Genomic DNA, 27,014 nt, shown 5'->3' with positions numbered 1-27,014 from the left:
GGATATGAGCAAACTCATCAGCGAGTACTAGTATCCCGTCCTCTTCTGCCTGTCTGTTCATTGAGGACATACTGTATGTGTGTGTGTCTGAGTGTAAGAAGAGAGCCTTACCTTTGAGAATCCTGATGCCATCTTGTGGAGCTAAAGATGCCCTTCACAAGTTACCTTTAATTAGCGCTGCACAATAAATCATTTTTTTTATCGTCATCGGGATATCAACTGTCGCAATAAACCCATCGCAAAAGGCTGCGACGTATCGCGAAAGACAGTCAGAGATTTTTTATGTTAGTTGAAAGAAAATATCAGTAGAAAACTGCACTTTAAAATGTAACTGTCATTCTTTTTTAGTGCCTTTTATATTCAATTCAATGTTTAATTTGTTCAATAAAAGAATATTAATTCATTTGTTTTAAATTCAACAAGCAATTTGTTGTATTTAAGCAAAATACTGAAAGCAGCAGAAACGCAGAACTGACTACACTCTAATATTTTTTAAATTTTTCCACAAGTAACATCGGTATCGCGATATTCAACAATGTTATCGCATAACGCATTTTTTCCTCCCATTGTGCAGCCCTACCCCTAATTAGTCACTTTCTGCAGGCTCCAGTGGCGCAATTGGTCAGCGCGCGGTACATATAAGACAGTAACCTGCAGAGTGATGCTGAGGTTGTGAGTTCGAGCCTCACCTGGAGCAGAACATTTTTAAACTAGGCTGTCAAAAGGTGTTTTTGCATTACATGGTACCTCCTCTACTCTACTCTACTCTACTCGGCTCGACTCGGCCGTGGTGCCCCATCCTCCATTGCAGATTTAGTACCGCCTCATGCCTGAGGCGAGCGTGGCTGGTCGACATAGCAACGCCGCAGGAAACTGCCGTGAGCTAATGCGACACACACACACACAGAACGTGGAAGGTGTGTTGTTTTTGATTCTCGGCATGTGGCTGTTGCCAGAAGACAAATTTTGTTTCAAAAGAAGCTGGAGGCAGCACAAAAAAAAAACACAGCTGGCTAAACTATTTAAAAATGGCGGGTTTGTTCAGGACACCCCCGTCTGTCGCTAGCAATGATGACGCAGTGATTAGTGATGATTCTGTCCGACCAATCAGTAGTCTGCAGGTTTTCACGTGATCCTTTTGGTATCGGCTCAGCTCGCTTGGAACCTCGACGGAGGTGATACTAAAAAAAAAGTACCTGTTGGCAGGAACCAGGGACTTTTTTTCGTAATGGAAAACCAAAAAAGGCGAGTAGAGTCAGACATGCTGATCGTCTCTGTGAGATTATTCAACATGAATCAAGAGCAGACAGGACTTGTCATTGTTGAGTTAGACCAAACACATGTCAATGCAGCGCTGGTGCTTTTTAAATGTATTAATTCCACCTGGATTGATATTAAATTAAATTAAATTATATTTATTATTTAATTTCCACATTGTGAAATGATCGACTTTTTCAAAACAAGAGCATCTTTGTGAATTTTTAATTATTAAAGACATTCTTTTTATTGAGTCACAGCACATTTGGCTCAATCCACATTTTATTTACCCATTGGCTCATACTGTGAAACACCAGCTGTGGGTACATGGCAGCTCATACTGATGTGACTGCTTCGTTCCTGTTGTCATGTCAGAGCAGTTAGTTTTACCAGTCACTCTGCCTTGTTATGCAGGTTATTTGGAAAAGATGCCGAGGGCGGCTGGCAGACTTGTACCTTTAAACGTTTGGATTCAAGCAGTTTGTTTATTTGGGCATTTTGCCTCCACGCTGATCTGTCTGAGCCAACAACGTGGAGCGACGGGGATTACTGTTGCTCACTCTGTCCAGTGTCTGTAATTACTCAAGCTGGTCAGTTGTTTGGCTTTTGATGGTTGGAATCATTTTGCCCATCATGTCTCTGTGAAATGTATTCTGACATTTTCCTCTGTTTGTGTTGTCCAGCTGGCAGGCATAGGGGGAGCTAGCGAGCATGGATGAGCCCGCCAGCAGGAACAGCAGCCTGCAGAGGAAAAAGCCACCATGGCTAAAACTGGACATCCCAACCATACAGCTGACGCCGGACGACACACTCACCCAGGTGAAAAAAAAAAGAAAAAGAAAATACATCTTTTCTTTTCCCTAGCCATTTCACAAGCCCACTCTTGGATTGATGGCACCCCTTCATTCCTCCATCCTCTTAAAACAATCTGGCTATCATTAAACTAGTTTGGACCCACCTTTTTATGTGCTTATCTATCCCGCTTAGGATTAACCCATCTCCCAGAACAAATAATCTTGGGCTGAATGGAACCTGTTTCCCTGCAATCTGACATAGGTTAACATGTATCCCAGTCCAAAATTCCTGGACCTTATCACAGGACATGAAGTAATTGGCCGTCCACTGTCTTAACATTTCCAACAATTTGGTGTGTCTTTCAAACCAAGTCTGAACAATCTGGAGGGAGTCCAACAGAAGCAATGCATAATCTTGAATTCTTGGAATTGTAAAATTTGGTGTGTAACTAAAACTTTGTAAACATGAAAGCATTCTCAGTTTTGACAAAAAGCTTTTCTTTTTCTCAGACTTTTACATAACTTGGCACAGAGGGCATCATCTGTGCGTGTGTGTGTGTTTGTGTGTGTGTGTGTGTGTGTGTGTGTGTGTGTGTGTGTGTGTGTGTGTGTGTGTGTGTGTGTGTGTGTGTTGCAGCCAGTAAAACGCCTGCGCAGTGTCAGCATGCCAGGTGAAAACCCCCAGACACGCATCGCTGCCTTGGAAACTTCCAACAACTACCTCAGACCTCCTCTGGAGAGATTGCCCTCCTTTACACAGTCCATCAAGAGGTAAGACATGCACGCACAAATACACACACGCACGCACACACACACACACACACACACACACACACACACACACACACACACACACACATATATTCATAAGAGGCTCTCTTCATTCCTCTCTGCTGATTTCCTCCAGCTGCTAATTCCCTATGACTTCAGCCTGTCATATACTTTCTAATCTTAATAATTCTTCTCCACTTATAAATCTTTAACAAAACAATTTTAAGCTGCAGCCTCCTTTCTGATTTAACACAAATTAATCTTGCTCTCTTTTCTTCTCTCCTGTCCTTTTTCTTTGATTTTGCTTTCTTCTTCCTTCATCTTTTGGCTTTCCCCTACTGCCTCCCTGTCCTCTTCTCCACATGCTGCACTGTGCGTAAAGTGAGAAAAGGGTGCGCTTTGAGCGGGTCAACACAGTTCCCCCAAAGGGCAAGAGGGGGCCCAGGAGGGTGTCAACCATCCGAAGGCGGTCCTGCGTCCCCAAAATACTGACCCGACGGCGTTCATCTATACCCAAACAGATAATCAGGTACAGGAGAGGTGGAGCAGGGAGCTGATAACAGTTTGAAGGTTTTCTGTTTTGGTACTGATGTTTCTAGTTGAAACAGTATGTTGTTAAAATTATTTTTGGCCTAACCTGGAGCTGTCACAAATTCTTCAACCACCGGTTGGGCCAGTCATTTTTAACCCACAGCACTTTATTTTAAATTCTAGTGACGAGCCAGAAGTTTTCAAAAATATCAAATATGTGATATGGATGGAATGGTGCACTAGTCTTCACTTTGCATGTTTCAGTACACTAAATACCGCTTCAATGAAGAGGTCAAATGAGACAATTTATATAATGCTGTCGGACAGAGTGGACTAAGAGGATTTTTCCAACCTTAAAGCTACTTAAGGGGAAGTTAAAGGGGAAAACTGGATGTTATGGTAATAAAATAAATATATTCCAGCCATCAAGATGCACCTACAATATGTAAGGAAAAACACCCAAAAACGTAAAAGAGAATAAAATGTACTTAAGCACTGGCCAAAACAGCTAAAGTAAATGTATACAAGCTCACATCTCTGGGCTTTTTTTGGTTGTGTGGTGGCATTTAACTGACCACATTTTCAACTGGAAATATGGCCCAACTTTAAAGCAGCTATAAGCAACATTTTTATACAAGCGGACACATTGTGATTATTGTGAGATTCATACTTGTATTATGGGTTTCAACTAGAACATGTTTATATACTTTAATGTTAAAGCAACATTATTTTTCTCATATTGTCTGTCTTAAATATATCTGTACTTACCCTCTGTCTAAAACGCTCAGTTTTAGCGCCTATTTAAAGCCCCCCTGCCGAAAAGCCCAGTCTGCTTTGATTAATCAGCTTTTCTGGGTCTTCCACTCTGCGCTCTCGGAGTCTCTGCACCGTCATTGCAGCCAGGGAATGACTGTAACGCCACTGTAGCAGCACTTTCTACCTATATATATAGTAGGGCTGGGCTATATCGATATTATATCAACATTGATATATGAGGCTTGATATCATCTAAAATGTTCTTACATTTTGGATATTGTAATATGACACAAGTGTTGTCTTTTCCTGGTTTTAGAGGCTGCATTACAGTAAAGTGATATCATTTTCTGAACTTACCACTGTTTAAGCTGTTCTGTTATTTGCTTTTAACCACTTAGTCATTATATCCACATTACTGATGATTATTTATCAAAAATATCATTGTGTTAATATTTTGTGTACGCACCAATAGTCAACCCTACAATATCACTGCGATATCGATATATTTCGTCAAAAATATTGTGATATTTGATTTTCTCCATATCACCCAGCTCTAATATACAGTATAGTATAGTTGTGGCATCACAACCGTACGGAAGTCATGATGGCTCGTTTAAAGGCACCGTTTTTGAATACGGCCTGTGTACATTTCTCTCTAGATTGAGCACTTGAGCAGCTAAAGAGCCAAGTATTTGGTGGAGATTAAAATGTATTGGACTTATTGGAATATTGGACTTCAATTTCATCAAGTAGCCAGAAACATGACTCCAAATCAATTCTGAATGTGCTTCATATCTGCTTGATGTGTAAATAATCAACAGTTTAAGTCTGCCATTTTGACTTAGAAGGTTATATGTCAATATGTCAATGTTTACGGCTTGTTTCTGCTGCCCCCAAGGCAGGTTGAGGAAAAGTAAATACACCTTAAACTGTTTAAAAATACAGTTTTCTTTACAATTTCTTTTCCCCTTAATGTCTATACTGACTGAGTTTTGCACAAAGTCCCTTTAGCCTGTTGTAGTCTCTTTGTGCCACAGATGTGACGCTTTGAACACAGACTATGACACATACAGTAAGCTCTTTCACACACACAGTGTATCAGTATCAGTCCAGGTGGCGCACAGGACCACATGGTTTGAGGCAGACAAAATAACACAATTACTCATACGCACTATCTATGTGCCTAACACAGCATGTGGGCCACATCAAAGCCTTTAATTCAATGTAAATGTTGGAACACGGGAGCCAAGACTAAAACCTAGAGACACTGTCTTCAAAGGAGTGTCTTAATGTCTTAACTTTATCATGCCGAGGTTCTACTAGCCTTTATATGTGTGTATGCGAGAAACTGAACTAATGCGTTTGATGTTCATGAGAGAATTAATGGGATTCAGAGAAAGTTTGTGTGTGTGTGTGTGTGTGTGTGTGTGTGTGTGTGTGTGTGTGTGTGTGTGTGTGTGTGTGTGTGTGTGTGTGTGTGTGTGTGTGTGTGTGTGTGTGTGTGTGTGTGTGTGTGTTTACATAGGAGGATAGAGGAATTACCTCCTCAAAAGAGTGCACATAAATCTTTACTCTTCAAACAAAGTGCATGTCAGAGGGTGATTTGCTGCAAACTTTTGGCTTGTAGGGAAACTAAGGAGGACACCCTGATGTTTGTTGATCTGGCGGAAAACAGAAAAAAAGCTTTTCATGTTGAGGAGCCATTCATTTTGACAGATCAGACCACAGAGTTAATCATTTGTCTCAGTCACGCTGATGCTCCTAATGATAGGTGTTTAAAGTAAGGTTCACATGCTCCATTGGACTTTTTTTTAAACTGCTGACACGAATATATCGCTGTGCAAAGCAAGGTGGGGTTCAAGGTAAACCTTTGTGGTACTTGTGTGTGTGTGTGTGTGTGTGTGTGTGTGTGTGTGTGTGTGTGTGTGTGTGTGTGTGTGTGTGTGTGTGTGTGTGTGTGTGTCTGTCATGTCCAGGCATGTCTCAGTGCCCTCCCTCTGTCTCTCCTCCCTCCTAATGTGTATGATGTCCCATCTTTTTTCTCTCCCTCCTTCTAATCTCCCATTTCCTGTGGAGTGCTGGTGTGGAACTGGTGCACTCCTGCAAAACAAGCCAGAGAAAGAGAGTGAAGGGTCACATTGAAAGTGATCTTTGGGGCTCTGAATGGAGGGGGGGGAGGGTTATTTAGTTCGACAAGGACCAGAGCTGCTGTCTTTTTTGCCCAGTTGGTCACATCCTTTTATGCAAAAACTCTTGAGGAGGGATACTGGGAGGCCTGCCAGACACTGACACATTCTCACACACACACACACACACACACACACACACACACACACACACACACACACACACACACACACAGGCGTATGGGAACTTTTAGTTGCGTGCTGGGGGTGACACAGGGTCAGAAAATGTAAAATCCTCCCGCTCATTAGAGTGTTGAATGAGCAATTCTAGCTGTTTGGAAGACTGGAAGTCCTCTTTACATCACGGTGTAGAGATCTGATTCCCGTCTGACCGGGGAAATCAACGCCGGCTTTCCTCTGACTTTTGATTAACCAGGAGCTCACTGAGCCGGACAGGGATGTTACACGGAGTCTGGACATGTTGTGATCATCCTCTCTTTGCGTAACAGCGAGTGTGGCAAGGTACTGCTGGCCTGGATATTGGGAAATCCCCTTATGGATCGCTGTATGTGTGATCTGCAGAGGATCAGTTTGCATTCAGCGGATCAGGGTTTAATACAGGTCCTGGGGTAAGCGGGGACAGTATGTTTGTGATGCTTATGATGGAGGATATACAGCTCCACAGTCCCTCCCCCCCTCAGGTATGACCCAGACCCTGGAAGGGAGCTCTCTGGACAGGTGAGTTCTCAGTCAATTTCAACAAAGCCCTTGTTGATGTTTTTCAGTTATTGCAGAGTGATTAAGGTTTTCTTGAAATAGAATATAAGATTTAGCTGAGACTGGTGGCTCATATTTAAATAGCTGTGAATCTTGTGTTTTTCTGAACAATGATAAACTGGGATTTATGATTGCATGTAATACTGCCGGCCCTCTCTTTTTATCAGTCGGGAAGGTAGTATTCAGATACTTAAAGGAATAGTTTTGAAAATAGGCTTATTTGCTTGCTTACCATGAGAAGACCGATACCACTCGACACCAACAAAACACCAGTAAAATTAGCAATACCACAGTGTAAAAATACTGTAAAAAAGTATAGGTACATATTAGTATTAGCACTGTGAAATGTACTTCAATTATCACAAGTAAAAGTACCTATGCAGCAGAATGGCCCATTGGTTACATTGTATATTTTACTGTATATTTCTGTATGCCTTTACTGTCTGTTAAGCTGTTAAAGCTGGTCAAGGTGGAGCGAATTGTAACTACTTAGTATAGTTGTTTTTTTTGCATTCTTTTTTAGTGTGTAATATCTGAAACTGCAAAGTAACTCGGAACCATAGCTGTTAGGTAAATCAATTGGAGTAAAAAGTACAATATTTGCCTCTGGAATTAACTGGAGTAGAAGTATGAAGAAGCAATTGGAAGTTCATCAATTTTGTTTTTCAGGATAGTATTTAAATACATGTAGTTAGTTGGGTTATGTCCTTGCAGGTTTTTGTTCAGTGGTGAATAATACCTCTCATTGGTGGATCCAAGGAGAGGTAATTACTCGGAGGTAAAACGAGAGAAAACTCAAAACCTATCATCAGTGTTCATAGTTATGTTCTCTATTATTCTGCTCTCCATTTTTCCGGTGATAGTATTTCTGTAGATTTTCCTCTCTGCCTTTTCTCCCTGATGAAATGAATGCTGTCTAAGCCTATAATTACCGTGCAGTAGATTGCTGCTCCATGTGTAACCAGCCTTACCTTGAGGATATGAACGCTAATTCATGTGGCTTCACATTAGCTTTAATCTTTGATGGGTGATGGATTTGTGCTGTCGTCAACCAGTTGTGAAAACTTTATTTATGGTTCTGTTTTGGCGAATATGACATGCATGCTTGTCATTGCATGTGCGCACAGACAAACACCCGCTTATCTTAACAAACACACACAAACAATGTCATCTATCTTGAAACAGTCACAAAGTTGGCGGGCGTTGGCTTCACGTTTTACCATCAGTAGTGGATGTTATGTTCAGCGTGATTGTTATCTGTATTTAACAAATATTTTATTTACACATTATGACCGCCTATCCTCCGCCTTCGCTCTGTCAGAGGCCCAACAATCTGACTCCAATCTCTCTCTGCTTTCCAAAACCGAAGACATTCCTCTCTGGAAGGACAACAGTCAACCCCCTCCCTGCCCCTGTGCAGCCTTAAAAGGCTTCCCCAGCTGGTGTCTTTCTTGATGAGTGTTTATTACTGAGTGTTCTGCTCTCCAAACAGTTCCCCCGGTGTGGCCTCCCCCTCCCACCTCTCGGTTAACACGCTGCCTGGCACGCAGGCACTGTTTCAAGGGGACTTCGATGCTGGATGCACATTTATTTAGAAAAACACACACACACACACACACAGCCGAGTCAGTTTATGAACTGCAGGACTATCAGGCAACATCTGCTTCTTTACCGCTGACTGAACAGAGGGCAGTAGGCCGTATAAGGATCAAGACAGTATTTTTCATTCAGGCTGTCTAAGCTGAGTTGGCAGCGTCCACATGATCACATACACACAGAAAGAGAAAAATAACAGAAGGGACCTGAATCAATGATGACGTCTTTGTCTGATATGTTGCACAAGAGACATTAGTTTAATAAACTGACCTGCTCACTGTGTGTTGTTGATGCCAGCCCATATTTGATCTTTCGTTGTCTAAATAAAGTTCAAGCCGATTTATTGTTATAAATCTAATTTTGCACATTTGCCCCACTCAGTCTTTCTTTTTAATACCAAAACAAGTTTAAACTGGTCAAAGTTTCCTTTTTGTTGCCTTTAAAATAATTTTTTGTATTAACAGTATCCAACTATGAATTTTTGCTTTCTATTTAGTATTTAAGGTACCAAAAAGAAAGTGTAATATTTAGTGATGGGCAGACAAGTTGATACATGTAAATGTATCGAACCTTTCGAGTTTTGATACTTTTTGCCAAACATGATTAGTCAGTTTCTCCTTAACACACATTGTAGTACTTTTATGTTCGACAGCTAGTGCTGCCCGCCCCGCAAAACTTCTCATCAACACATTACCAGTCATCATGTATACGTTTACATTAATAAAGATAAAATATTCATTTGAATGCATTGATTCAGCATCCCAATTGTATGAAGGTAGGCTACGTAAGCTGAATACGGTGAGAAATGTCACTGACTGACTGAGTAGTCCTAGTTCGGAGAACGGCTCATTTGATCTCTTCACCAAGTAGCTGCCAGGCTGTCTCGACTCAAGTCACTTGTTGACGTACTCGTTTTAAGACAATAATTCCCGTTCATTCATTGGTTGTCCCGCTTCCTAGGTTTTGAGCGACTGCACCATCATAGCAGGCAGCGTGAGCAGTACCCTACGATAACACTACGAGTATGGGGCCGGTATGAGTGGGAAAGGTTGGGGATTCATAAGCACTCGCTTCATTGCTTTGGCTAGCTGACCCGGTACAGAGGGGACAATAAAAAGAGTCATTCAAAAAGATGGGTTTGTTCATTTTGGCCAACGACTGATAAGGTTCCACATTTAAAGACAGCATAGACAAGAGAGCAATCAACAAATGAACCAGTCAACTAATCCCCAACAACCAGCTGCAAGGAATCAGCATATTGTTCTGCTAATCAGGAGGATGTACGGCTCAGTCTGTCAAAGAATATTTAGTGTGGCCGAGATTCTCTGAAGGCTGAAGCAGATTATGTATAAAAAAAAATGAAATAGACAACAAGGACAGCAAGGTTATTATTATTTCATTTTCTTTGATAGTTGACATGAAAGTGCGGCTCAGCCTGTTGTCATGACTTGCAAAAATAACTATATGTTTATTGAGGGTTTTTGCCTTAGAGCAATAAAATGGTAAGACAGCCTATAATTATGTATTCTTTGATAGCTACCTGAATTATACTAAAAGCTCCCTGGGCAATAGGGTTGGGTACAGAATTCAAAACTTTTTAGGCCTCTAAAGTATCGAGTATCGAACAATGCCTCGTCATTCAATACCTAAGGAGTAAATCTCATCAGAGTCAGTGAGCCAATAAGCATGCAGCATGCGTTATTATGGATCCCACGCAAGTTCTAGGCAAGTCCCGCCCTACGAAGCAGCCCGATTGGTTGGGGTTAGGCATTAACCTTGAGTAGTTAAGGTTAGGATAGCCGACTGGTCAGGGGATAGGACCTGGACAAATTGGGTTCCGTTACCTTGTGTAAGCATGGATGCCTGGCCAATAGTAGTAAAAGGGAGGGTCTTGCCTAGAAGTTGCGTGGGTTCCATAATAAAAGCATGCAGCATGCTTCTACAAAGATCTAATAATGCTAACGTTACATGTCTTAGAGGCACGCAGGAAAAACTCTACGTTACACACAGAGGCTCACGTAGCAGGAGCTGAGAAATATCTAAAAAGATTTGTGCCGTAATGTGGAATGTTGTAACTTCTATTTGTTTTATAAAACTGGTATTGAAAAAAGTATCGTTTAGGAACCTGTATCGAAGTCACGGCATTGGAATCGGTACCGGTATTGAAAATTTGTAACGACACTCAGCCAAAGGCAGACGTCTGTCCAGTCAAATACATTAGAATGTTCAGTTTTCACTGATTTACTAACCAGAGTCCGTCCTCTCTGCAGGGGTACGGCTGACTGGTTTGGGGTGAGCAAAGACAGCGACAGCACCCAGCGATGGAGGAGGAAGAGCCTGCAGCACTGCAGCCATCTGTACGGGGGTCTGAAGCCGCAGGTGATGAGGGAGATGGAGCTCCACAGCCAGGACAACCTCTCCCTGGCCAGCACTGAGACCCCTCCTCCCCTCTACCTCCCCCCCCACCACCCCAGTCACCACCACTATGGCATGCAGAGGGTAGGCCAGCTCCAGGGCCACGTTAGAGGGACAGATGAGGCTTATTGACCTTTTCCTCCATCACATTTTCTCCCTCACTCTTTTCACTCTATTTCTTTATTTCACATTAGATCTTCGGCGCTTGCTTAACCTCTTTGCTTTGTCATCTTGCCTAGGGTTTAATTGATGGCTGAAGACTGAAACATAAAGCTAATTTAATTGTGTTGAGGTTTTTTTTATATGTTTCAAGTAATTCATGCATGATTTCCCACAATAACTTTCTACTAAAACCCACAATGCTACTACACAGGCACGCATTACAACTACTGCAGCACTGTTAGTGCAAACTTTGATTGTGACGCATTTTACTCTGCGGACATTTGAAATGCATATTACAGTATACAAACAAATAAGTCTCAAAATAATATTTGTGTTCTCTAAAAATTCTGTTTAGCATGCTAGCATAAGGAAGTGCTATAGTAGCCCCAAAATGCTGTTTTAAAGTAACGTGCAAATTCAACTCTTGGGCTTTATTTTTACCGTATTACTTTTTATAATAATTTTATCATGACTACATAAATCAGATTACAGTCAGATTACAATACAATAAGTATGATGTGAGCATTTTAAATTATAATTGTTTCAGATGAAGTGTAGTCCTCATCCAGCCTATTGAATGTTTAAGAAAGCAGCACTGGGTGAGGGTGGGAATCTAGAGTGGACACATATCTGCTGCTATTCTGAAGCATAAGTTAACAAGTAAACAATAATGTGTATTAATTGTCTAATATTGATATAAATTCTATATTACTTAAACCTACTAATTAAGCATGGTTCTCTTTAAAAAAAAAGCTTCTTTCTGAAACCTGGAGCATCAATCTAACCCTAGTTTAGATCTATGTTATCCCTGCTTTTTCTATTCTGTCGCTGCGTGTTTACTGTTGTATGTGGCTTTACAATTGAGTATGGAAAAAACTGCGGTGAACCAACACAGTGTATGTGTGCATGTGTGTGCGCGCAGATCGTAGACCCCCTGGCCCGGGGTCGTGCCTTCCGCATGGTGGAAGAGGTAGACGGCTTCAGTGTCCCGCAAACTCCCATCACGCCTGGCACCGCCTCCCTCTGCTCCTTTTCCAGCTCCCGCTCCGCCCTCAACCGGTTGCCACGGCGACGCAAGCGGGAGTCTGTCGCAGTCATGAGTCTCAAGGCTGCAGCAGCGCTAATGAAGGTGTTCATTTTTCAAGTTTGTTTATTTATTTATTTATTAGTATGCCCTAGTTTTAAGTTTAGTCACCAAATATTCTGTGCTTTGCAAAATCTGTGCTTCGAAGTCCTGTCTCTTTTTTTTTTTAAACTTCAAAGCTACTGGCAGCCACTGTTCTGAAATTGAGATTACTTTGTCTTTTCTGCATAGTGTGAACGCACATTGGGACCAGCTATAACTATGCAATACAAAGGCATTTGTAATCCATTGTGGGCAAAGTTATCATGCGCACACTTTAATCTCCATTATCTTATGTTTTTGTAAACACATTTATAGTCTAATGTGTCCCTGTCTCATCCACATATAAATGGATAGGTTTTATCTCTATCCATGTGTGTGTGTGTGTGTGTGTGTGTGTGTTTAGGCATGTTATATAAAATATGAGCTCAGCTTGTCTTATTGCAGATTAAACTCAGGCGGAATATTTTACAGTAATGACTCTCTAAAGCATGTGGCCACTGGCTACAGACTCGCACATACAAAGGGATGAATGGATGTTCAGTGAGAGTATCTGCTAGTGTGTGTTGGCCGGGGGTTACAGGGTCTCTCTAGCAGATGGTCCGTGATAATACACACCGAATGCTCAGCTATCTGCTGAAACGGGATATTCCAGAGTTGCAGAGCTAATCCACTGACACACAACCATCAAACTCTGTCATTAAGGAGAGGATTCCCCCCAGATAAACTGTCAGGCATCATTGCACTTCAATCTGTTGACGATAATAATGATGATGTTTGTGTGATTGTGTTATTGTGGTGTTCGATGACTGTGTTCGTTAGGGTCGGACATTAGCCGACAGCACCTATGGGCGACGTCGCAGGCGGAGTTTCATGCCCCCTAGTTTCTTTGAAGACGACACCGTGGACTTCCCTGATGAACTCGACACTTCCTTCTTTACCAGAGTGAGCAGTGGACACACTTCCACACACCACTGCCAGGATAACTTTTAAAATAACAGTATCAAATTCAAAATATTTGGGTGCCTGGGTAGCTCACTTGGTAGAGCATGCAGTTCAGACCTGCAGCCCTTTGCTCCATGTCATTCCCCCTTTCATGTCTAAGCTCTCCTATCAAATAAAGGCCGTGAAAATAATTACAAATGTTTGCACAAAATTATCACCACTTTTGCTTGAAGCACAAAAAGCCATTCTTAATGTCCTATTGCCTGCACTCACAAAAATGCTTCGTAGGCAAGTCACTTATATGTTGGTTTAAAGCACTTTTTTTGTACTCTGATATATAGTCTGGTATGTATACTGAATACTTTATTTTTTGGGGTATTGGCTTTTACCGTGTCAGGACCCTTTGTGCCCTCTTTCAAACAGTATATTCTGAGTTCTTCAGCTTTGAATTCTTATTGACTTAGTTTTCGTCTTTGTAGGACGGCCTGCAGGATGAGTTGTCCAGCTATGCTGACGAAGTTTTTGAGACGCCATCGGAGGCCGACCTCAAACAGCTGGACGAGAGCGAGCTCACAGGAAGCGCGCTGGATAGGAACGAACTGGAGAGGAGTCACCTCATGCTGTGGGTTTATATTGTCTACAGTGTTATTTACATGCACACGTCAACCTCTGATGTGAGGAGACAAATTCACAACTTTTGCATCGCTGAAGTTTCTGTCTTATGATATTTCGTACTGTATTATATTAACCTGACTGACACTTCCTCAAACTAGGCCCTTAGAGCGAGGATGGCGGAAGGCAAAAGATGGCTCTCTGGTCCAACCCAAGGTTCGTCTCAAACAGGAAGTGGTGAGCGTCAGCAACCATCAGCAGCGGGGACAAAGGATAGTGGTTCCTGTTAAGAAGCTGTTTGCCCGAGAGAAGAGGCCGTACGGCCTTGGCATGGTCGGTCGTCTCACAAACCGAACGTACCGCAAGCGCATTGACAGCTTTGTCAAAAGGCAGATTGAGGACATGGACGATAACAGGTAAACATCCTCCATGTTCTTTGGAGGATGACTTTCCTCTGATGTTAAATTAAATTGAGTTTGTTGCTAATGCCCCAGATAACGGAGCCTGAATTGTCCCTCTGTCCTCCCTAGGCCTTTTTTTACCTACTGGATCACATGTGTCCATTTGCTCGTCACCATTCTGGCTATCACCATCTACGGCATTGCCCCTCTGGGCTTCTCACAACATGAAACTGTCGACTCTGTAAGTATATTTTACAGCATTTATTATTAGATTGGTATAGTGTCTGTGGATACTTTGTGTTGAATTTCCAATGAAAATGTATGACTGAGAAATATTAGTAATACAGCTTTTTTGCTTCTTTTTTTTTGTTTTTAGGTGTTGAGGAACAAGGCAGTTTATGAAAACGTTAAGTTTGTGCAACAACAAAACTTCTGGGTGGGTCCAAGCTCAGTAAGTATGTTCTATCTTCCATTTGGCATCTTTTGTCTAAGATTGTGTTTTTACTCAGCTCTTAAAGGTGCACTATGAGTTCCTGCATGGTCACTTCTGTTGAAGTTCCAAGTAAATTCCAAACAAAACAGAGCAAGCTCCCCCTCCCCCCCCCATGTTTCCGTAACTGTCATGACTAACTGACTAACTGTCACTAACCCCCACCCCCTCCTCCAACCATCTTGTCAGTGATTGGCTGGAGTGGCTTGTTGTATTTTGGTGCCTATCCTGTGCCTCTAGTGTTTGTTTGACGTTTACGACCCCTGTGTTGTCTCCCGAGACCGGGCTGTTTCACAGTGTATTCAGGGGGCAGGCAGCTAGCGGATCAAGGAGAGATGCCTACGATTTGAGATAAAAAATGAAATCGTGCTGAAACCATGCAGGAACTCATAGTGCACCTCTAAGTGTGGGGGTCAACATGGGAAAAGCTCCAGTGAATTAAACTCTAGTTGTCTAGATCTGACTTTACCAATTTCAAGAGTACATGAAAAAAATTGTAACTGGTTAGCAAGCAAGTCTTAACAGTTAGCTAAAAGTAATGAGTAAAAGGGCTCCCTGTAGCTCGTCTGGTTGAGTACACACCTCATCTACGGCCCTACGGCCAGGGTTCGATTCCAGTCATTCCCCTCTCTCCCCCTTTCCTCCTGTCAAATAAAGGCCTAAAATGCCCAAAAATAATCTTGAAAAGTAATGGATAAATAGTTGAAATAGCTAAAATAGAGAATGGTTCACATAGTTCTCTAAACGGTTACCTTAAAGTAATTGATAATAGCCAGTTCAATAGCCTAAAAAATAGATAGAGACAAGTTATCAAAAGCAATGGATGAATGGTTAAATAAGATAGTGCTAGCTAAAAAATAGGGGTGCACGATTCAGAAAATGTCACGATTTGATTCAATATCGATTTTCACGCTTAAGATTCAATTCAAAATCGATTTTTGATTCAAAATCGATTTTCGATTCAAAAATGATTCTCAATTAAAAAACGATTCACAGTATGTAAATGTAGTTAGTTTTCCCGTGTGATTGTAGTAGACATACAATAAAAAAAAAAAATTACAAACATTACAAATTACTTTTTTGGAATTGTATGGATCGATTTTTAAATCGGTAGCGCTTGAATCATGATTCGAATGTGAATCGATTTGTTTTTTCGAAAATATATAAATGGTTGAAATAGAATAAACAGATAATTGATGAATAGTTGAAATAGACTAATAGCTAAAAAAAAAGAGATAGTAAACTGGATTGGATTACTATGGATTGGATTGAATAGTTGAAGTACATAACGCTAGCTAAAAGTAAGATAACCGGTTCAAATAGTTAGCTAAAAGTGCTCAATAATAATATACAGGATAAATGAATAAATATAACTTCTCTAAGTGATAATGGTACTTATGCAAACTTGATCTAACCGTTCTAAACATTTACTAATAAATTGTAACAAAAATTCTAAATTGTACAAAATGTAACAAATATCACTTTAATAATGATCAGTGATGAATAACATCCAGTTTATAATCACCAGTGGTGTCGATGAAAAAAAAATGAATTGGAAAATTGGGAACCACCGGTCTTGATCCACAATCTCACCAAGCTGTATGTCATCCCCCGCTGTCCTGCAGGAGGCGCTGATCCACCTGGGAGCCAAGTTTTCCCCGTGCATGCGTCAAGACCAAGAGATTCACAAAATGATCCAGGAGAAGAGAGCGCGAGAGAGAGAGTCCGGCTGCTGCGTGAGGAATGATCGCTCCGGCTGCCTGCAGACTTTACAGGAGGAGTGTTCGGTCAGTCAAAGCAACCTGACCAGTTCACTCATATAATGTGTCTGTCGCCAGCACATCTCTTGTCTGAAGGGTTTTATGGTTTATAATTTATCGCAAGTACTGTTCACGGTATCATATACGATTTCACAGTTGATTCATCTGAGATATATTGAATAGAAGTGTTACATGTCATGGAGCACCTTTAGGCAGCTTTTGTTGCACCATTTATCATAGCTGTAGTTGCCACTGCACAGGCAAAATGAATAGAGATACAGCATAATGTTAACAATGATTTCTCTCCCTTCTGCCTCTTTGTCCTCTACTGCAGAGTACCCTGGCATTGTGGGTAAAGTGGCCTCAGCACCCCAGTGCTCCCAATCTGAATGGTACGCTACGTCAACATGGTGCCGTCTGTCATCAGGACCCCAGGTGACTTCACCAAAACACTCTCTGTGAGATTGTTATCCTCGTGTGTTAAAGGAGCACACATTTTGTTACCACTATTGCACGTGTGGACTGTATCGTTGGGGCTCAGTCGCGCCAACAGAAGACGGGAATGTCAACTGTACTTTGTTTTTAACTTTGGCTCTTGATTTTGTAGAATTTGTCTGGAGCCAGCCTCAGTTTCGCCTCATGAATGGCCTGATGACATCACCAAGTGGCCGGTAAGTACAGTTTAAGCGTTTAAGTTGATCTTCTGCTGCTGTCAGCCACTTGTCTTAAAAACAAAAGTAAGTAAATACAAGTCTACTGTAACTTGAACACACTGAGGTCTGAATGCAGCACTTTCCTCTACACATAATGGCTGGATTTAACGTTTAAAAACAAATGTTTCCTCTTTTTATGATCTGTAGGTTTGTACAAGGTACAACTCTGGGAAACACACCAACCTTCCCCACATAGACTGCACCATAACAGGCCGGCCCTGCTGCATCGGAACCAAAGGACGGTAAGGAGCAACGGCACTGAACTGCACGCCATTACGACTAGTACAGAGCTAGTATAGATTTTATAAAGCTATTACCATTCATTTGAAGTTGGTGCATACAGTATGTGCTAGTAATAACTTACTTTAATTGGACTCATTTTATGCTTAAACGGTAAATATTTAGATGAGCAGCTCCTTAAAACAAGGTTTCTTTTTAACTATACCTAATTTTGATTACCCAAAATTAACACGTGTGATTCCATACAACGCAAGTACAACAAAAGATCGGATCTCTACTTTCATTGAATTTTGGGAGTTTTATTACATTTTTTAGCAAATTGAAAAAAAATTGAAATGTTTCGAAACAGTATCCCAACTGAACGTTGACCCTTCTGTGATTATCCTTCCTTTAATATTCATCTAAATAATTCATCATTTCTAATTTTTAAATCAATAATTAGGTACAATTTCCTATAAATGAGGTTTATTGACAATGAATTCCAAAAATAATTGTAAAACTGGTAATAAGTTGGTGTTAGTGGTGTTTATACATGATAGTGAAAAGAAACGTTAAAAAAAACGCCAAAAACATTGAAAAAAGCGCCAAAAGTGTCAAAAAATAAGAGATAAAAACGTCAGAAAAAGTGAGATTTTGAAGTTTTGACCCGAGAGGACCATGCATGGTTGAATGGAAGACAACACAAGGGTTAAATGATATAGAAAATCTTAAGTATGTTAGACCTTTTTTCTGCATAATTAACTGCAGAAGAATATGACATAGAACACAGTGCATAGAAAGTACAATGTCAGGATCAACAGACTGTTTCTATGTAACCAGGGTGAAAATACTGGACATTTTATCACACTTATTGAACACTAAAACAAAGATGTATCCATCTCATTGGTGGTTTGTCCTGCGAGTGATTGCTGATGAAGCTGATGATGCGTTTCATGTTGTAGATGTGAAATCACTTCAAGAGAGTACTGTGATTTCATGCGTGGCTACTTTCACGAAGAGGCCACTCTCTGCTCACAGGTAGGAGCTTTTCTTTTCCTCATATCAGTCTGACTGCTGCTTTTCATTCACCAACTCGATAACAGTTGCTATATTTGCTTACGGCGAAAGGCTTTCAGACACCAATCAGTATTTCAATGGGTATATGAGATGCATACGGATGGAATTTAAAAGGTCACTGCTCCAGGTGAGGCTCGAACTCACAACCTCGGCATCACTCTGCAGGCTACTGTCTTATAAGTACCGCGCGCTGACCGATTGCGCCACTGGAGCCTGCAGTTGTTTGTGATTCAAAAGGACATTGTACTGAATCTGACACTCTCATTTTCCTCCACAGGGTGGCAGTGGTTCATCAGGCTGACTGATGGCCCTTTCAGCCCTGACTGTTGTTTTTCACTGTGTCTTTTCCAGGTGGCTTGCATGGATGACGTTTGTGGTTTGCTGCCTTTCCTGAACCCGGAGATCCCAGACCAGTTCTCCCGACTCTGGCTGTCTCTTTTTCTTCATGCTGGGTGAATAAAGTCTTAAAATAAATATAGTACTATTCTTTTTTTTTTTTTTGTCCATCTGACAATAGGCCTCAGAATTTGAAGCAGCACTATGAAAGATCAGGGTACTTACAGGGTCTTAAAAGTATTAAAACAAGTCTTAAATTGAATATTCTGAAAACATTTCCTTTACAAAGGTCCTTCGTAGGTTCAAATACATGTTTTGTGTGGGTAACATTTTAAATTGACTCTATTTTGTATTCAGGTAACATTAATTTATACTGTTTATTGATCCCCCCAAAAAATTGGGGAAATTACAATTTACACTCTGTTGTTAGAATCAACAGACAGACCTGAAATACACACACATGCTCAGGACCTATTCATGCACAAAATGGGGAGATGTCAGAGGGAGTGGGCTGCCATTGCTGGACCAGCACCCTGAGCAGTTGGGGGGGCATACAGTGCCTTGCTCAAGAGCACCTGGCAGTGAACTAATTCACACTCTGTACTTTGGTCTATACTGGGACTTGAACCAGCAACTCTCCGGTTCCCAACCCAAGTCCCTATGGACTGAGCTACTGCCATCCCCGAACGTTACTTGGCACATTTTCTCGGGTTAAAAATCCACACTGATTTTCCGTTATTTGGCCGTGAAGTTGGCATTAAATTACATCCTAGGTGGTATAACAAAAGGTCTTACGTCTTACATTTAACTTAGGAGAATCCTGGGGGAACCCTGAAGATTTTCATGTGAAAACAGATCTGCTTTATTCGTTAAAACAGTCAGTAGTAAGATAGCAGGCGGATTTGGCCTGTCTGTGTCTGTGTCTGTAGGTTCCTGCACTGCATGGTGTCAGTGGTTTTCCAGATGACGGTGCTGAGGGACATAGAGAAGCTGGCTGGCTGGCTGAGAATCTCCATCATCTACATGCTCAGCGGCATCACTGGCAACTTGGCCTCAGCCATTTTCCTGCCCTACAGAGCGGAGGTACATTGTCAGCCTCACAACCAACCGTATACAAGATGCTGTATCTGAGACTCGGGCTACATCCACACTACTACACACTCCTTTTTTTTTAGCAGAGTTTTGAAACAAAAAAGGATCTCTGTCCACACCAGTGTTTAGGCTCCATATCAGAAATGATCTTTGTCTGTATTATCACGTCTGAAAATGCATATCACATGACCATTCGCGTACACTGGGCATGTGTGTGCCTGTGTAAACAGGAAGCAGATTGTCTAACGTTAACCTTTGGTGGAAAATCCTGGAGATATGAGTTGAAAATACAGAAAATACTTTGGAGACAGAACAACAATAGCAAAAAGTAAGATCAGGGTTTTATTTGCTTGGACTGATGACGAGTTGGATCCGTTACTGAAAGGTATGTAGGCCTACCTTACCTATAAGAGTGACGTGGGTGTCTGCGTCGTTAGTAAAGGTCTCCGTTTCTGCCCGTCCAAACTACAACGTGACCCCCGGGGTCATCAGAAAATGTCTTCATTTTAAGGGTCTCTGAAACATCGTAGTAGTGTGGGCGCGAGGTCTAAACGTAGCAAAAGAGAGGTGTTTTGAAAGACATACGTATTAGTGTGGATGTAGCCGAAGTTGTGTTTGAAACCCTCCTACCCAGAAGCTTTGTCTCTATTTCAGGTGGGTCCTGCAGGCAGTCAGTTCGGCATCCTGGCCTGTCTGTTTGTGGAGCTGTTTCAGAGCTGGCAGATCCTCGAGCGACCATGGCGGGCTTTTGCCAAGCTGCTGGCCATCTCGGTCTTCTTCTTTTCCTTCGGTTTGCTTCCATGGATCGACAACTTCGCCCACATCTGCGGTTTTGTTTCGGGATTCTTCCTGTCCTTTGCCTTCCTGCCATACATCAGGTAAGTGAAGAAAGGGATGTGTCTCGCTCATTTGCTTTCTTTTCCCAAGAGGTGGACGGGGAGATCGATGCCACTGTTGTATCTGTATGGTAAATAGGAAGCTAGAGCCAGTAGACGGGGGGGGTCAGCCCTCTGTTCCCACATTTCGAAGAATATTTTTTTCACTGAAAATTCTGAAAAAGCCCAATGGTCCCACATTTCAACAGGGTTAGGGTTACATTCCATCTGTAGTCCATTGCTACTGGATAATAGGTTGGGTGTAATTGGCTACCAAATTGGGAGAAAGGGGGATCAAATCTGATACAAATTTATGAAAAAGGAAATGTGGGAACATAGGGCCTAATTTTGGAAAAAAAATCTTAGAAATGTGGGAACTGTGGGAACATAGGGCCTAATTATAAGAAAAATCTTAGAAATGTGGGAACATAGGGCTGTGGGAACATAGGCACATAGGCATAGACGGTTAGCTTAGCTTAGCATTTACTGGAAACAGTAGGGAACACCTAGCCTCGCTTTGTCCAATGGAAGAAAAATAGGTCTACCCACCCAGCACCTCTAAAGCTCAAATTTGTTTCCCCTGGCTTCCCTTTTATGCTGCCTCCAGGCCTTCGGCTACACCAACCTCACTCTCCTGGCCTAAGTTTATATTTTATGAACATATATACAAGAATAATATCAATATTCTCATCAACTCTTGCCAAGTACGCAAATTAGCTTATTCCCTAAAAAGTCAGCATAATCAGACTATATTAATGATTACCTTAGATTGCTAAAAGGGGTGTCTAACTCAAATGTATTGATTGTAGAATTAGTTCACTATGGACCATAATCTTCCATATCTTCTGTTAATAGGCATGTGGCTCGTTGGTCTAGGGGTATGATTCTCGCTTCGGGTGCGAGAGGTCCCGGGTTCAAATCCCGGACGAGCCCGTCTTTCTCGTTGTTAATATTAATGCACAGCACAATGTCAGTACTTGTACAATGATGTTGAGTTGAATGTGTTTCCATTATAAGACGATGAGTAACGCAGCTTTCTTCCTCTTCAGCTTTGGGCAATCCGACATGTACCGTAAGCGGGTCCAGATCTGCGTCTTCCTGCTGGTCTTCCTGGCTCTGCTCTCCGCCCTGGCTGTCCTCTTCTACGTCTACCCTGTGAAGTGTGACTGGTGCGAGTACCTCACCTGCATCCCGATCACCGACAAGTTCTGCGAGAAGTACGACCTGAACGCACATCTCCTCTGAACGGTGGTCAGCCGGACTGTTTCTGGATGTGTTCTGATGCTGGACTGGGGCTGCTGTCGAATAGTCAAATTAGCTTGGGACGGTTCCTAACAGAGTGAAATGACCCGGAAGTAGTTAGGTGGCTGCCATGATAAGAGCCGTTCGAGTTGTCACTGTAGCTGATATCGTAGGAAATATTTAAAGGGGTGATAGAATGCAAAACTGATTTTACCTTGTCATAGTTGAATAACGACAGTTCGGTGGGTAAATAGGACATACAGAGAAGCTCAAAATCCCATTGATACCCCTTTACTATGCAAATCTCACATTTTGAAATTGCTGCGAATCTGAACAAAGCTAAAAGTTGACGTCATGATCTCAACTCCTAGTCTTTGTCACGCCCCAGATATGGGCCGTTTTACGAATATTGATGGCTAATTGCAAATTTTGTCCGACTGTGTGTCGCAGTTCAGACAGTAGTAGCTAACGAAATCCCTAATGTTCACAAAAATGCATTAAATTGAAATCGGACACCATTGTTAGCTTTATAAGACCTTGGGGTAGATGTTATATAAGTGGCGTGACGAAATTCAAACTGTAAATATACTCCGCAGAGCCCCGAGCCCCGGTAGTCCAGTAACCGAGAAACGGTGACTTTCACTGGGTATGGAGGTTGCCGTTTTCTTGTCAGACTGTGTGGAGCTCCTAAAGTCCGACACGTCTTACCAAATTTGCAATTAGCCATCAATTTTCGTAAAACAGCCCATATTTGAGCTTTATATAGTTGGTTTATGGTTGATATGTGGTTTGCTCAAACCAATCAGCGCACAGCTCATCAAATATTCATGAGCATACCATATTTGGAAGAAAAGCTGTAGTTCTAAACTTGACAAAAAAAACATAACTCGACTTTTAGCTTCTGAAATAGTCAATGGATTTACGCTGTCGACTGTTGTCCTCGTGCGTAAACGCACACAGTATTGCGCACAGCTCCGCTGTGTTTACGGTTTAGAGAATGTTGTCCTCATTAATAATGTATTTCTTTCGCCCACCCGCAACCATCTAACCCTTATAACATAGAATATGTAGCCTACAGTAGATCTGTAGGTCTAACACGTTCTGCTTACCTTGCATACATGTAACAATTACTTCCATACAATAATCCTAATGTGACTCATTCATGTGACTCATGTGGATAAAAATGAGTGGGAAGGAGGGTGAGTGAGCGGGGTTAGCCCTATGTTCCCACAGCCCTATGTTCCCACATTTTTTGTGGGAATGTGGGTTAGGGTTAGGGTTAGGATTACATTTCATCTGTAGTCCATTGCTACTGGATAATAGGTTGGGTGTAATTGGCTACCAAATTGAGAGAAAGGGGGATAAAATCTGATACAAATTCATGAAAAAGGAAATGTGGGAACATAGGGCCTAATTCTGGAAAACAATCTTAGAAATGTGGGAACATAGGGCTGTGGGAACATAGGCACGCTCCCAGCTGAGCAACCAATAACGATAATACACTTTATTTGCTGAGCATCTTTCATACAAGAAACAGCCTACAGCCCAGTGTTTTATAATAACAAAACGACACGCAGGGGGTGCTTCACATGAAACAACATTTAATGCAGAATAAAATGGGAAATAAAATGGTGATGAAGTTATATTTTCCACCGGGTTGTCCACGTTTATTGAGCCAGCGTGAAACACCACGGTGGCGAAGTATCCAGATGCCTCTCTGTAGTCCACCTTCAGAACAGTGTACTTTCACCGGCAGACCCTCGTCAATAACATCAGCCGGCGCAATTATTACGCAGCCGAGTGTAAGGGCAGTCGGATTCCCCTCGCACCGCTGTTGTATTTACCTAATTCCTTTTGAATTCTCCTTCACACCTTAGGAAAGGTTATTTTTTTGACTTTTCGACCGCAGCCTCGATGTTAATGAAGACGAAAGTTGCATATGGAGCTGCAGTGCAACTTCTCCTGGAATAATGACCAGTATTTCAGGTTATCATGTGTTGACCCGGTATGAATAAAGGCTATGCATGAAAGCCTCCGGGCATTTCATTAAAATATTCACGCGCATGGGAAACAAAACTATCAATGTAAAGTGGACTGAAACGATTGACTTACTGTATGTGTGATTGATCTCTAGCTGGACTAATCAATGACCAGTCACAGTGGAGGAGAGTTTCATAGACAATTGTGTCCTGCCAAATAATTTACCTCTCTTTTGTGGTAAAAAAAAATGGCACTAACAGCACCGCTTATGTGGCCAAGAGGAACAGTACAACCTGAGACAGCTGCAATGGATGAGCGGATGAATTTTGTTTTGTACTTTTTCACTGATGTCCAAACAGTTTTGTCCATTTACTGGATATCTCTAAAGGGTAACACTCACCAAGAAATGAGACTCTGAAATGTGCCTTATTGACATAAAAGCACACACACACGATGTCTTTTTGTGCCATGTATCAGTATGTGTCGGCAGTTTCTGATGTTACTTAACCTCTGTAGAAACGGCATCACACAATCTGACAAACTCATGTAAACTTACTTCAGTATTTAGTGGCTGAATTACCACTTTGTTTTGTTTTTTCACCAGACTGGAAACCTAAGTTTCCACCCGAGCCTTTAACGCACTTAAAATCACAAATGGATTGTTTTTTGAAAATTGGCCCAGTGTCACATCTGTAAAGAACACACTTGTATGTTAATCTGCTTCATTGTGAATAGCTGTTATGAAGGTGAATTTGTGTTTTTATTCAATGTGGTGGCGTTTTAGCCACCTGACAATAAACACAACAAAGAAACAACAGAGTCCAGCCCTTTTTTTTTTTTTTTTACAGTACAAACTCACAACCTCAGCATCACTCTGCTGGCTACTGGCTTACAAGTACCGCACGCTGACCGACTGCACCACTGGAGCCAGTCAAGTAGTTGGGAGTAGGGGTGTAATGATACATCGATCGGGATCGATATATCGTTTCAATGATCCACGATCCAATATTATCGATGCAAAGTGAAAACATCGATGCATATCGTCTGTAAGATTCCCATTATTTTAGATTCCCACTTTATATTTATTCTTTTTTAATAAAAATAATAGTTTGTTTTTAATTTAAATGTCTGGAAGAGCTGCCTGTCAAATCTTTTTTTTTTTTGGAGTTGCTATAAATGTAGCTGTGTTAAATGGGCATATGATACGGTCTCATATCTATCGCACGCCCCTCAATTGAATCGAATTGACATTGTATCGTAAATTGGGTCAGGGCTCTCCGGCACATACAGTAAGCCTGCTCGTTTGTGTCCGGATGTGCCTGCTTGCAGTCAGTTACTGGAAATATGTCCCTAAAATTTTATGAAAGTGATGCTTTTGAAAATGATATTTCTGACAATAAATGAAAGATTTTTGAAATGGCATGTCTATTTTGTCTCGGCGGAGCTGAGATGAGAACAATTGGAACACGGGCATGCCCCCAGACCCCCCTAGGGAGAGCCCCCCCCCACATAACAAATCCCAATTTAACCCTTGGTGACCAGTGTTGTAGTGTAACAAAGTACAAATACTTCGCTACTGTACTTAAGTAGAATTTTCACATATCTGTACTTTACTTGGTTATTTATATTTCCGGAAACTTTTACTTTTACTCCACTACATTTCCCCTAAGCATCTTGGTTACTCGTTAATGGAAACTGGAAAGTACACTGGAAAAAAAGCACGTCTGGCGAATCATTGCTCCTTAATTGCCAAGATACTGCACGCTCCATTCCAGTTGGTGACCTACTGTAATGCTTGTTACATGTTTGTTGCCAAGCGCCAAAAAAAACAACAACCATAGGCCAAAACTAAAGAAGAAGAGGAGGAAGCATAATGACTGATCTGATAGTGTTATGGAAGTTCCTGGTGCAGGCTCTGCCGCCATAGTAACAGACGATGACCACCCCGACGACAGTGGTGATGAAGATAACGTTACACACCTTTGGCTATAAAGTTCATAATCAAAGTTTTTTTTTTTTACTTTTACTTTTACTTCTAATACTTAAGTACATTTTATATCAGAACATTACTTTTGATACTTACATTACGTACTGTAAATATCAGATATTAAGACTTTTACTCAAGTAATATTCTAAAAGGAGACTTTAACTTCTATCAAAGTCATTTTCTGGTAAGATACTTCTACTTTTACTCAAGTATTGCTTTCAAGTACTTTATACAAGACTGATCGTGACAAACAGGTATCAGCAGATATTGTATCGTTGCCCAAAGGATCGGTATAATATCGTATCGCGATAAAACCTACTCTAGTTTTGAGGGCCTACTTTTAAATCTGCCATGTTGGAACCCTGCAACATCTGTCCAGGAAGGAGACATCACTCCAGTATGTCAGTTAATGTTGCTGTTGGTGTGACTAAAGCAGCTGTGATTATAGCAGGAAGTGACTGTTTGGTTTTTCAGCCGGTTACTGGTGGATGAGATCACAGAGTCTCGTTCCAGTCTGGCCGCTGCTGTTACAACTGCTGTTACAGTTCAAACTCCAACAGCACACACATACTGTATCACTGAGCAGCAGAGACGTGGTGTGAAAACAAATTAAAACGCACACAGATTATTGGTGAATATAGTTGCAAATATAAATTATTATTTACAAGTTGATATTATTTAATAATCGTGTTACAGTCTAAAACGTTAACTGCACAGGGAAAGTAAGCTCACTTAATTGTCTTTTCTTTTCTTTTTTAACTTTGGTTAGCTGAAATTTTAGAATGACCCGTCAAATTTGGAAGCACCGGTACCGTAACAGCGCGAATAGACGCGCATCAAAATCCGAACGGCGGCTGGCTGGCTGGCTGGCTTGACACTGAAATGCCGTTGGGCAGCAGCGGGACAGCGTCGCGCGTTTTGTTAGGAGACGTCCATGTCACCTCCCGGGCTCCGTAGTTTTACCATGGTGGTTGATT

The 27,014-nt window shown here is 41.5% G+C and overlaps 1 protein-coding gene and 3 non-coding genes across 4 annotated transcripts in view; 3 read left to right on the top strand and 1 right to left on the bottom strand.

Moving 5' to 3' along the window:
- The window catches only part of rhbdf1b (rhomboid 5 homolog 1b (Drosophila)), a 53,120-nt gene extending 30,843 nt beyond the window's left edge, over window positions 1-22,277 (top strand). The window contains exons 2-20 of the mRNA XM_031291299.2: window positions 1,941-2,076; window positions 2,689-2,822; window positions 3,205-3,351; window positions 10,879-11,107; window positions 12,108-12,314; window positions 13,131-13,253; window positions 13,733-13,875; window positions 14,027-14,281; window positions 14,396-14,507; window positions 14,643-14,717; window positions 16,382-16,543; window positions 16,851-16,951; window positions 17,124-17,187; window positions 17,377-17,471; window positions 18,411-18,486; window positions 18,877-18,977; window positions 19,791-19,944; window positions 20,608-20,831; window positions 21,878-22,277. Of these exons, the coding sequence (XP_031147159.1) occupies window positions 1,969-2,076; window positions 2,689-2,822; window positions 3,205-3,351; window positions 10,879-11,107; window positions 12,108-12,314; window positions 13,131-13,253; window positions 13,733-13,875; window positions 14,027-14,281; window positions 14,396-14,507; window positions 14,643-14,717; window positions 16,382-16,543; window positions 16,851-16,951; window positions 17,124-17,187; window positions 17,377-17,471; window positions 18,411-18,486; window positions 18,877-18,977; window positions 19,791-19,944; window positions 20,608-20,831; window positions 21,878-22,073 (2,706 nt within the window). The 5' untranslated portion in view covers window positions 1,941-1,968 and the 3' untranslated portion in view covers window positions 22,074-22,277. The remainder of the gene's footprint in view (window positions 1-1,940; window positions 2,077-2,688; window positions 2,823-3,204; window positions 3,352-10,878; window positions 11,108-12,107; window positions 12,315-13,130; window positions 13,254-13,732; window positions 13,876-14,026; window positions 14,282-14,395; window positions 14,508-14,642; window positions 14,718-16,381; window positions 16,544-16,850; window positions 16,952-17,123; window positions 17,188-17,376; window positions 17,472-18,410; window positions 18,487-18,876; window positions 18,978-19,790; window positions 19,945-20,607; window positions 20,832-21,877) is intronic.
- trnay-aua lies at window positions 604-697 on the top strand. Its single transcript has 2 exons — window positions 604-641; window positions 662-697. It is a non-coding gene; the product is annotated as a tRNA-Ile (tRNA).
- trnai-uau lies at window positions 18,645-18,738 on the bottom strand. Its single transcript has 2 exons — window positions 18,701-18,738; window positions 18,645-18,680 (listed from the first exon to the last, which is right to left on the bottom strand). It is a non-coding gene; the product is annotated as a tRNA-Ile (tRNA).
- trnap-cgg lies at window positions 21,690-21,761 on the top strand. Its single transcript has one exon. It is a non-coding gene; the product is annotated as a tRNA-Pro (tRNA).
- Window positions 22,278-27,014: the final 4,737 nt, after the last annotated feature.

The sequence above is a fragment of the Sander lucioperca genome, chromosome 22 (assembly GCF_008315115.2).
Source record: "Sander lucioperca isolate FBNREF2018 chromosome 22, SLUC_FBN_1.2, whole genome shotgun sequence".
NCBI classification, from domain to species: domain Eukaryota; kingdom Metazoa; phylum Chordata; class Actinopteri; order Perciformes; family Percidae; genus Sander; species Sander lucioperca.
Note: the sequence above shows the minus strand (reverse complement) of the source record. Positions and strands in the feature narration are given on the sequence as shown.